The 11,241-nt window shown below is 37.8% G+C and overlaps 1 protein-coding gene across 1 annotated transcript; it reads right to left on the minus strand.

Moving 5' to 3' along the window:
- Nucleotides 1-7,546: 7,546 nt before the first annotated feature.
- On the minus strand, nucleotides 7,547-8,041 carry LOC148549207 (uncharacterized). Its single transcript, XM_088495697.1, has one exon. It carries the CDS (start codon nucleotides 8,039-8,041, stop codon nucleotides 7,547-7,549), a length of 495 nt encoding a protein of 164 aa, XP_088351823.1.
- Nucleotides 8,042-11,241: the final 3,200 nt, after the last annotated feature.

Consider the following 11,241-nt stretch of genomic DNA (forward strand, 5'->3'; position numbering starts at 1 on the left):
AAGATCACAATTTTAGAGAAAACAACACACACCAAAAATAAAATATTGGTTGATAAAATACAACCAATTCAAATAAGCTCAAGAATCTCACAGGTTTTGTGTGTTCGAGCTCTAAATCATGTTCCAGTATAATATTCCTTCAAACAAGTTTATCAAAAATTTTAAATCAAATTAGTGAAATGTTATAAAAGGTTTCTTGAAAAAGAAAATATTACTTTAACTAAGTGGTGGTAAGATATGCACAAAATCAAACAAATATGCAATCAAACATGCAAATGCAACAATGAACTAACAAAGAAAATAAAATATTGGTGTTGAGAAGAAAATAACTAACCCACAGAAGTCGATATCGACCTCCCCACACTTAAAGATTGCACCGTCCTCGGTGCATGCTAAGATGTACAAGTGGACGGGCTGCTCTAACTGATGCTTTTTCTCCAAAGAATGTGCAAATGGACTTGTCTGTCGCCCCATTGAGAAGTTCTTTTCCTTTCCTTTTCCGGTGGCCATCCTGAAAGAAGAGGAAAAGAAGAAAAGTAACCCAGAAACAAAGATAGAAAACAAATAAAATATGGGTGTTAATGCCAAATAATAAGGGTCTCAATTACATGGTAGCTACAACATGCAAGTGAGAAAATAGTGGAAGCAAATGGCATATCGATAGTGCAAAAATTGCAGTAATGGGGAAAAAGCAGTATAAATTCATGTCAATGCAAAAGGAATACAGGTATCATAAAAGATTGGCATTGACAGATAATTAATATCATCCAACAGTGTAATACAAGTCACTAAGCACCAAAATAATACCAGAAAAGATGTAACAGTTGAATGAGAAAATTTAACACCAATGGAAAAATAATAAATTTAGAAAAAATAAAAATATGCACAAAATTAAAATGTAATGAATAAAAGTATGCAAATAAATTAAGTAAAATAGAATGAAAGTGAAGAAGGATGAGAATTTAAAGAGATGAAGAAGAAAAAAGTAAGAAAGGAGGAAGAAAAAAGAAGAGAAGATAGAATAAAAGGGAGGGAAATTAAAAACGGGAAGTGACGCGCGCGCGCAGGGCACGTGTGTGCGTGAAAACTGCATAAACCATATGACGCATAAGCGTCGCCCACGCGTACGCGTGGGTGGTCAGAATTTAAAAATGGCGCGCATGCATCAGGAATGCGTATGCGTGGGTGATTTTATGCCTTGAGCACAGTGCCCGCACCAGGCCAGCACAACTTTCGGCCTGACACCTCTTTACGCCGATTTGTAGGGTCACGCATATGCGTGGGTGACGTGTACGCATGGAAAGATGATTTTGCAATTGACACAGACGATTCAGGGATGCGTTCGCGTGGGCGTGTTTGTGCCTGAGACACGCCTCCAGCCACGCTCCCGCACAACTCTCTGTAAGGTTTAGCGTCACATGTGATGCAAGCACGTGGTTCATGCGCACGCGTGAGACGCTTTTTTTTTATGCAGTATGCAGAATGCAAAATGCAAAATGCAGAATGCAGATGACTATGCAGAAATTATGAATGAACACGAATGAAAAATAAAATAAAATAAAACTAAGAACAAAAAGGAAAGAATATACCATGGTGGGTTGTCTCCCTCCTAGCACTTTTAGTTTAAGTCCTTAAGTTGGACGTTTAGTGAGCTCCTTGTTATGGTGGCTTGTGCTTGAACTCATCCAGGAATCTCCACCAATGTTTGTACTTCCAGTAACCTCCGGGGTCCCAAATTAGACTCATAAAGTCTTCAAGCAAGTTGAAGCAAGTGACAAGGCCCAAGAGTGTTGATTGTTGGAATGAATTCCAGGATCCCAGACCTTGCTTTTACACCCGTCTTCTTGTTGATCATCTTTGTTCCAACTGGGTGGTAAGCAATCTGAATTCTCACTGAGGCATCCAAACAGCTTCCTAGACCTATTCAATTGAGAATTGTACCAACCTTTGTACTTTAATTTGGAGCATGCAACCATATTGAACCTTGCATGACATTTCTTACCACTAACCATCTCCCTCTTACTCTTATAGCCACAAAGAGTTCTAAGTTGCCCATTCGTCTCAAGCAAAGCATATTCAAGTGGGCTAATTAAGTTTAGAGATGAGAGATTTACCCACTTGAATGAAGGGATGGATGGTGATGGCTTTGGGGGATAGGTCTACAACAGCTTTGGCAAGGTGATTTCTAGCTCCATTCCCTTGATTTCTTCCTTGACAACTTCCACCTCCTTGCAAGCTTCTTCAATTTCAACCTCTTCCTCTTGGTAGCTTTCTTCCAATTTGATCTCTTCTTCATTGTTCACCAATGGCATGGGAGGTTGTGCTTCTTCTTCTTTGATCTCCATGTCAAGTCCAATGGGAGAGGATTCAAATGTAGATAAGAATTCATCAATGATTGAATCCATCTCCTGATCATCCCCTTCAATGTCTTCAACCATGATATGCCTTGGAGGTTGTACACCCTCCTCAACAACAAATTCAAACTCATTAGAAGGGGGTTCTATGACTGGTCTTTCCCATGGACGTTCTGCATCTCCTAAGTCTTCGACCACTTCTTCCTCTTCAATAATCCCGGCTTCCTCCACTTGTTCTAGTACAAAGTCATTCTCCTTACTGTCCACCAAAGTTTCTAGTGTCTCCTTCATGCAACGTTCTTCATTAGATTCTCCACATGAAGCCATTGGGTTCCTTGAGTGTCCGAACGTCTAGAAGGTAATTGATTTATTGCTTGCTCTAGTTGATGAACGGTTGCATGAAATTGGTTTACTGTTTCCTTGAGGCGAGCCTGTGATTCTTGGGTCGATGGATATGGACATGGTGCATATAGAAGTGCTGGTTCTTGGGAGTAATTGGATTAGAATTAGGGTGGATAAAGGTTAGGGTCACATGGAGGTGAATGGTTATAGGTGGCTTGTGAGTAAGGTGGTTTAAAGCTATATTGAGGAGGTGGTTCATTGGCATATGATGGGGCTCATTGGTAACTACAAGGGGGTCCACCATATCTATCATCTTGGTACGCACCTCGGAATGGCTCTTGACCATAGTAATTTGGTGGAGGTGGTTTGTCACGAAGGGGTCCACCATAACTATTGTCCTAGCATGCATTATAGGATGGTCGTTGTCCATGGTATCTTGAAAGGTGTTGTTGTTGAAAGGGTTGATCAGATCCTCGTGGCTCCTTCCATCTGTGGTTGTTTCGACCTTGATGCATGTTCCTATTATAGCTTCCATTCCTTTCAACAACATTAGAACCAAACTCAAAGCGACGGGGGTGAGAACTCATAGTAGCTAATGAAAATTAAAAACAAAAATAAAAACAAATAAACAAGAAAAATAAAATATTTACAATAACCAATAATAAGGCACACGTTTGCAATTCCCCGGCAACGGCGCCATTTTGACGAACGGACTTCTGTCAGTAAAGTTTCCAAACCAACAGAGAATCCTTATGTACAAAAGTTTTGGTTGTCACAAGTAACAAAACCCAATAAAATTTATAACCGAAGTATTTAAACCTCGGGTCGTCTTCTCAAGGAATTGCAGGAAAGTATGATTTATTATTGGTTATGAGTTTTCTGGGGAATGTTGAGTTTAGGCAATAGGTAAATAAATAATTATAAATTAAAGCAATGAAAATTAACAAGAGATTTTATGTAATTAAATTAAAAAGCCTTAAATGAAAGAATGATTAATTGGAAGAAAATAAATTATTAATTAGAAAAACTCTTGGCAAGGTATGAGACCTGGAAATCCCATCCTAGTTATCCTTATCAGGTGTGATGAGAATTGTTTAATGCTCCCACTTAGTTAACCCTTACTAAATAAAGGAAAGTCAAGTGGACTAATAAATTTGATTCCTCAAGTCCTAGTCAACTCCTATGGAAAGACTAGCTTTAGAGGGATCCAAATCAATCAGCAAATTCCAATTTTCAATCAACAGCTGAGTTTGACAACTCAAGTGTCACCAATTACTCAACCAAAGCCAAAAAGGGAGAAAATATACTCGAATAAAAATGCCTTTTCATCAATTAAAGCTTAAAATATCATAAATCTGAAATACCTCGAATTGTATTAAATCAAATTAAACATAGGAATCCATAAGCCAATTTGGCAACATAAATAATTACCAAGTGAAATAGAGCAACTAAAGTAATAGAGTAAATAAAAGTAGAAGAGAACATAAATTAAAGGAACATTGAACCTAGAATGAAAAAGCAATCCTAAAATTAAGAGAAATCCTAAATCCTAAATCCTAAGAGAGAGGAGAGAGCCTCTCTCTCTAGAAACTACATCTAAAACCTAAAATTGTGAATATGAAATTTGTGTTGATGAATGAATGCATTCTCCCACTTTATAGCCTCTAATATTTGTTTTCTGGGCCAAAAATTGGGTCAAAAATAGCCCAGAAATCGCCCCCAGCAATTTCTGGTACGTACAGGTCGCTGCAAAGTCACGCGTACGCGTCGTCTACGTGTTAGCGTGGATTGGGTTTTTGCCAGGTCACGCGTCCGCGTGATCCACGTGTGCGCGCCACCTGGCTTTGGGGTAGCTATGACAAATTATATATCGTTGCAAAGCCCCGAAAGTTAGCTTTCCAACACAACAGGCACTGCATCATTTGGACCTTTGTAGCTTAAGTTATGGTTGATTTAGTACCAGGAGGTCAGGCTGGACAGCTTTAGCAGTTCCTTCAGTTTCTTGTATTCCTTCCACTTTTGCATGCTTCCTTTCCATCCTCTAAGCCATTCCTGCCCTGTAATCCCTGAAATCACTTAACGCATATATCATGGCATCTAATGGTAATAAGAGAGGATTAATATTAGCAAATATAAGGCCAAAGAAGCATGTTTTCAATCATAGCACAAAATCAGGAAGGAAAACGTAAAACATGCGAATTGTATGAATAAGTGTGAGAATAATGGATAAAATCCACTAGATTAAGCACAAAATAAACCCTAAAAATGGGGTTTATCAACCAGCGCTTTGCCTTTTTTGTGCATCCTAAAAAGGAGAGATAAAGAAATAGATTTCAAGATCATATTGTAATCGCAAAACAAGATCAATGAGGAAGCACAAACACTGTAGAGAAGAATTAAAATTCTTAATTGAGAAGCTTTTCTGAAATAGTGTGGTTTAAGCGAAGACAATGTGTGCATTCCGAGAGTGCGCGTGATTAGAACAAACACACCGGCTGGTTAAAACGGCAATCACACTACTAAACAATCCATGCTTAATGTTTCTCAATCAAGTGCTTAAGTTGTAAGTCTAAAGAATGAAGATGGAAGAAACTTTAAGCAAGCACAAAATGACTTAATTGAATTCTTTGAGGCAATGGGTATTGGGGTTATAGACATAAAAGTTCATTATTAAAATGGGTGCATAACAACAATAACCATTTTAAGCAAAGTGAAGTGTCATTTGTTAATCCCGAAGGTGTGAGAATCACATAAACAATGTGCTAAGTTAGAGCAAAAGATGTTTGATCAAGACATCAAGGAATGAACACTTGTAATGTGATTACTCAATTCAATTTCCATGATGAACAATGAAAAATTGAATTCAATTAAGATCAATGCATTCATAAACAAGTCACCCATTAACAAAGGAACAAAAATCATGTAATACATGGGTGTTTGGAACTTCAAGTTCAAGAACAAAGGAATGCATTGGTAATTTCAAGTTGATCATCATAAAAAATCATATTTGAAGTTGCACAAATCATAGAATATGCCAAACAAGAGATAAGTTATGAGCATATGATGGCCATTTCATATGAATCAAACAAAAAGTTGACTTAGGCATTCCATCGAACACTTAATGTGCATTGTGCAAATTTATCACATTTAAGCTCATATTCAATCAATAACAACCCATCAATTCAGAGATCAAACACTTGTAATACAAAGATAACTAAAGAAAGCAATAAACTCAATCTAATTCATTCAAATAAAGTTAAAGCAAGCTCAAAATTTAACATGAAAAAGAAATAAAAACATGAAAATGAAAGGATGAAGAAAGCAAGATGAGAAGATGAAACAGTGGCACTTGTGATAGCCACTGCGAGTTCACGGCAGTTTGCTTCCCTGGAGACACACCAGAGTTCCTCGAAGGGCGGGGAACTCACTGGTGGTAGAGAAAGAAAATAGAAAAAGAAGAAAGAAAGGAAGAAAAAAGAAAGAAAGAAGAGAGAGAAAGAGAGGTGGCGGTAGCTGACGACGGCAGGGCACTGCTAACAGGGTTGCCGGAAGGGGTCTAGGTAGGGCAGCACAGCAGCAATGGAGAAGAAGAAAGAAAGAAGTTGTTGGCTGAACAGGGTTTTTGCCCTGATTAATGCCCGGATAGACGCCTATGCGCACACAGGTCCTTGCACATGCACAGGAAGCGAAATAGAGGGGGATGCGGATGCACATAGCGTGCGAACGCTCCCAGCAGAGGGGGTGTATCAAGGTGTGCGGATGCACAAAGTTGTGCGCCCGCACAGATGACTAAAATTTTTTTTACTTGCGGAAGGCTCATGTGTGCGTGCACACGGGCAGGGTTCATATGCACATGGCGTGCCCGTGCTCCCAGCAGAGGGTGTGCTAGCTGGTGTGTGGACGCACAAGGCTGTGCGCTCGCATAGAGTGCGCAAAAAGAGGTTCGCGTGCGTATGCACAAGAAAGTGTGTATGCACATAGCACAAGAAAAACAGGGGAGCGCCCACGCACAAGTTGTGCGAGCACTGTTAACAGAAGGCACGCAGGCTAGTGTGCGTATACACAAGTGGGTGCGTACGTAGGTCGTGAAATATAGAGATTGTGTGCGCACGCACAAAGCCATGTTTTTGCAAAAAAAAAATTTCTCAAAATCTAAGGTACTCAATGTTAGCTCAATCAAAATTTCAACCTTAAACATACAAACATTCAAACATTCATGACCCATAATCAAATTAACCTATCTAACTCAAAGATTAAATGAATCCTAGGTGAAGCATCATATCAAAAGAAAGCAATTAAGTCAAAGAACTATAAACAAAAAGAGAAGGGTTAGAACAATGTTACCATAGTGGGGTGTCTCCCACCTAGCACTTTGGTTTAACGTCCTAAGTTGGACGTGCATGAGTTCAATGATCAACGTTTGGGACCTCCCTAAGGAGGAACATTTCCAACTCCTTGGCATGCTTGGGTTGTGTGTGATCCAATGATTTAAGCTCCTTGACAACATTTTCTTCTTCATGCTCCTTGCTAGGCTCAACCACTTGATCTTCAATTAGGTCACAACCAAAGATAGAGTAGACTTCAAGAGGGGGCTTCTTGGATCCATCCAAAGTGAACTTCATTATTTTCCCATCGGCCTCAAATGAGTAAGCTCTCGAAAATGCATCTAACTTGAATTCGGATGTCATCAAAAATGGTCTCTCAAGGAGAATAGAGGATGGCTTGTCCGAATCAATTAGAGGGGTTTCCAAGATATGAAAATCTACCGAAAATAGCAACCCTTGGATATTGACCAATACATTCTCCACAATTCCTACAACCGTCACAATACTTTTGTCCGCCAACACAAATCATGCTCCGGACCACTTCAATGGTGACAAGTTCAACTTCTCATAGATAGGGAGGGGAATAATGCTTAGACAAGCTCCCAAATCATACATGCAATCCATGAACTCTATGCCACCAATCACATAAGCTACCAAATAAGGACCGGGATCATTATATTTTTCCGGAATGAGAGAAGAGATAGAGTCATTCACCGGGCTTTTGTTCAGCTCACCATCTTTGTCCTTGTGGGTGCAAACATCCTTGAGGAATTTGGCGTACTTTGGAACTTGTTGGATGGCTTGAAAAAGAGGAACGTTAACTTCTACATTCTTAAAAATCTCTACCACATTAGGGTCAAGGTCTTCATGCTTCTTAGCCTTTTTAGCCAACGTTGGAAAAGGAATTGGTGTAGGCTCTTCAAGAGGGTTCTTCCTTTTGGGCTCCTTGACCTTTAATAGTTCCTTCTCGCCTCTTGCAACATTGTCCTTCTCATCTCCCACCACTTCCGCTTCTACCATTTTTCATTGTGGGGCTTTTGGCTCAATCTTGTAAGCTCGAGACCAACTTCATCTAATTTGGTGCCACTCCTAAGGGTGATAGCATTAATGCTTCCCTTTGGGTTTGGTTGGGGTTAAGAAGGTAGACCGCTAGAGGTAGAAGCTTGATGGGTATTTCGAGTGTTTGGAGGAGAAAGAGTCAAACAGGACAAAGCTTTGGCAATGGTTGCCATGTATGTTTTGTGCTTTGATGAGCGGATAATTTATACGCTTTTTGGCATTATTTTTACATAGTTTTCAATATAATTTAGTTAGTTTTTAGTATATTTTTATTAGTTTTTTAATTAAAATTCATATTTCTGGACTTCACTATGAGTTTGTGTGTTTTTCTGTGATTTCAGGTATTTTCTGGCTGAAATTGAGGGACCTGAGCAAAAATCAGATTCAGAGGTTGAAGAAGGACTGCAAATGCTGTTGGATTCTAACCTCCCTACACTCAAAGTGGATTTTCTGGAGCTATAGAACTCCAAATAGCGCGCTCCCAATTGCGTTGGAAAGTAGACATCCAGGGCTTTCCATAAATATATAATAGTTTATACTTTGATTTAGTATAGATGATGTAAACTTGTGTTGAACGCCAGTTCCATGCTACATTCTGGAGTCAAACGCTAGAAACAGGTTGCAAAGTGGAGTTAAACGCCAGAAACAGGTTACAAACTGGCGTTCAACTCCAAGAAAGACCTCTACACATGTAAAGCTCAATGCTCAGCCCAAGCACACACCAAGTGGGCCCCGGAAGTGGATTTCTGCATCATTTACTCATTTCTGTAAACCCTAGTAACTAGTTTAGTATAAATAGGACTTTTTACTACTGTATTCAAGGCTCTGGACGTTTTAGTTCTTAGACCATGGGGGCTGGCCATTCGGCCATGCCTGGACCTTATCACTTATGTATTTTTAATGGTAGAGTTTCTACACACCATAGATTAAGGTGTGGAGCTCTGTTGTTCCTCATGAATTAATACAAAGTACTACTGTTTTCTATTCAATTCAAGCTTATTCCTTCTCTAAGATATTCATTCCCACCCAAGAACATGATGAATGTGATGATTATGTGACGCTCATCATCATTCTCACCTATGAATGCGTGCCTGACAAACACTTCCGTTCTACATGCAAACAAGCTAGAATGAGTATCTCTTAGATATCTAATACAGGGGACCGAGTCCGAGATATTAGAATCTTTGTGGTATAAGTTAGAACCCATGGATGGCCATTCTTGAGATCCGAAAAGTCTAAACCTTGTCTGTGGTATTCCGAGTAGGATCTGGGAAGGGATGGCTGTGACGAGCTTCAAACTCGCGAGTGCTGGGCGTAGTGACAGACGCAAAAGGATAGTAAATCCTATTCCAGTATGATCGAGAACTGCCAGATGATTAGCCATGCAGTGACAGCGCATTGGACCATTTTCACAGAGTGGATGGGATGTAGCCATTGACAATGGTAATGCCCTACATAAAAGCTTGCCATGGAAAGGAGTAGGAATGGCTAGATGAAGACAGTAGAAAAGCAGAGGTTCAGAGGAACGAAAGCATCTCTGCAAGCTTATCTAAAACTCTCACCAATGAATTACATAACTATCTCTATCCTAGTTTATATTTTATTTATCTTTTAATTATTAAAACTCTATATCCATTTGAATCCGCCTGACTGAGATGTACAAGGTGACCATAGCTTGCTTCAAGCCGACAATCTCCGTGGGATCGACCCTTACTCACGTAAGGTTTATTACTTGGACGACCCAGTGCACTTGCTGGTTAGTTGTGTGAAGTTGTGACAAAGAATTAAGATTATGAACGTGCGTATAAAGTTTTCAGTGCCGTTACCAAGGAATGGAACCGTCACGATTTCTGCGCACCAAGTTTGGCGCCATTGCCAGGGATTGTTCGAGTTTGGACAACTGACGGTTCATCTTGTTGCTCATATTAGGTAATTTTCTTCTTGTTTCAACTTTTATTTGGTTTTCAAAAACTTTTTCAAAAATTTTTTCTTTGTTTTTGTTTTTCTTAAAATAAATTTTCGAAAAATAAAAAAAAATTTAATAAAATCATAAAACCAAAAATATTTTGTGTTTCTTGTTTGAGTCTAGAGTCAACTTTTAAGTTTAGTGTCAATTGCATCTTTTTAATTTTCTAAAAATTATTTTCGAAAATTTCATGCATTGCATTCTTCATGATCTTCAAGTTGTTCTTGGCCATTCTTCTTGTTTGATCTTCATATTTTCTTGTTTTGTGTCTTTTCTTGTTTTTCATATGCATTTTCAATTTGTTAATGTCTAAAGAATAAAAATTTTTAAGTTTGGTGTCTTGCATGTTTTCTTTTCTTGAAAATTTTTCAAAAATAAGTTCTTGGTGTTCATCTTCACATTCAAAGTGTTCTTGGTGTTCATCTTGACATTCATAGTGTTCTTGCATGCATCACATGTTTTGATCCAAAACTTTCATGCATTGAGTCTTTGGGTTGTTTTTCTCTTTCATCATTAAAAATTCAAAAATAAAAAATATATCTTTTCCTTTTTCACTCATCAAATTCGAAAATTTGAGTTGACTTTTTCAAAAATTTTTAAAATCTAGTTGTTTCTTATGAGTCAAATCAAATTTTCATTTTAAAAACTCTATCTTTTTCAAATCTTTTTCAAAAATCAAATCTTTCTCATTTTTCTTTTATGATTTTCGAAAATTCAAAATGATTTTCAAAAATCTTTTTCTTATTTTTGTTTCATATTTTTGAAATTAATGCTAACAATTAATGTGATTGATTCAAAAATGTTAAGTTTGTTACTTGCCTAGTAAGAAAGGTTCAATCTTTAAACTCTAGAATCAAATCTTTTTGTTTCTTGTTAGTCAAGTAATCAACTTTAATTTTTAAAATCAAATCTTTTTAAATTTTTTTTTCAAATCTTTTTCAATCAATCCTATCTTTTTGTTTCAATCACATCTTTTTAAATTTCAATCACATCTTTTTCAAAATTTGATTTCAAAATCTTTTCTAACTTCCTTTCTAACTTCTTACCTTTTTAAAATTGATTTTCAAATTTTTTTTATCAATCCTATCTTTTTGTTTCAATCATATCTTTTTCAAAACTACCTAACTAATTCTCTCTTTCTAATTTTTGAAAATCACCTTCACCTTTTTCAAAATTCCTTTTTAATTAATTAATT

This window comes from Arachis ipaensis, chromosome B8 (genome assembly GCF_059453495.1).
Source record: "Arachis ipaensis isolate K30076 ecotype BB chromosome B8, ASM5945349v1, whole genome shotgun sequence".
NCBI classification, from domain to species: domain Eukaryota; kingdom Viridiplantae; phylum Streptophyta; class Magnoliopsida; order Fabales; family Fabaceae; genus Arachis; species Arachis ipaensis.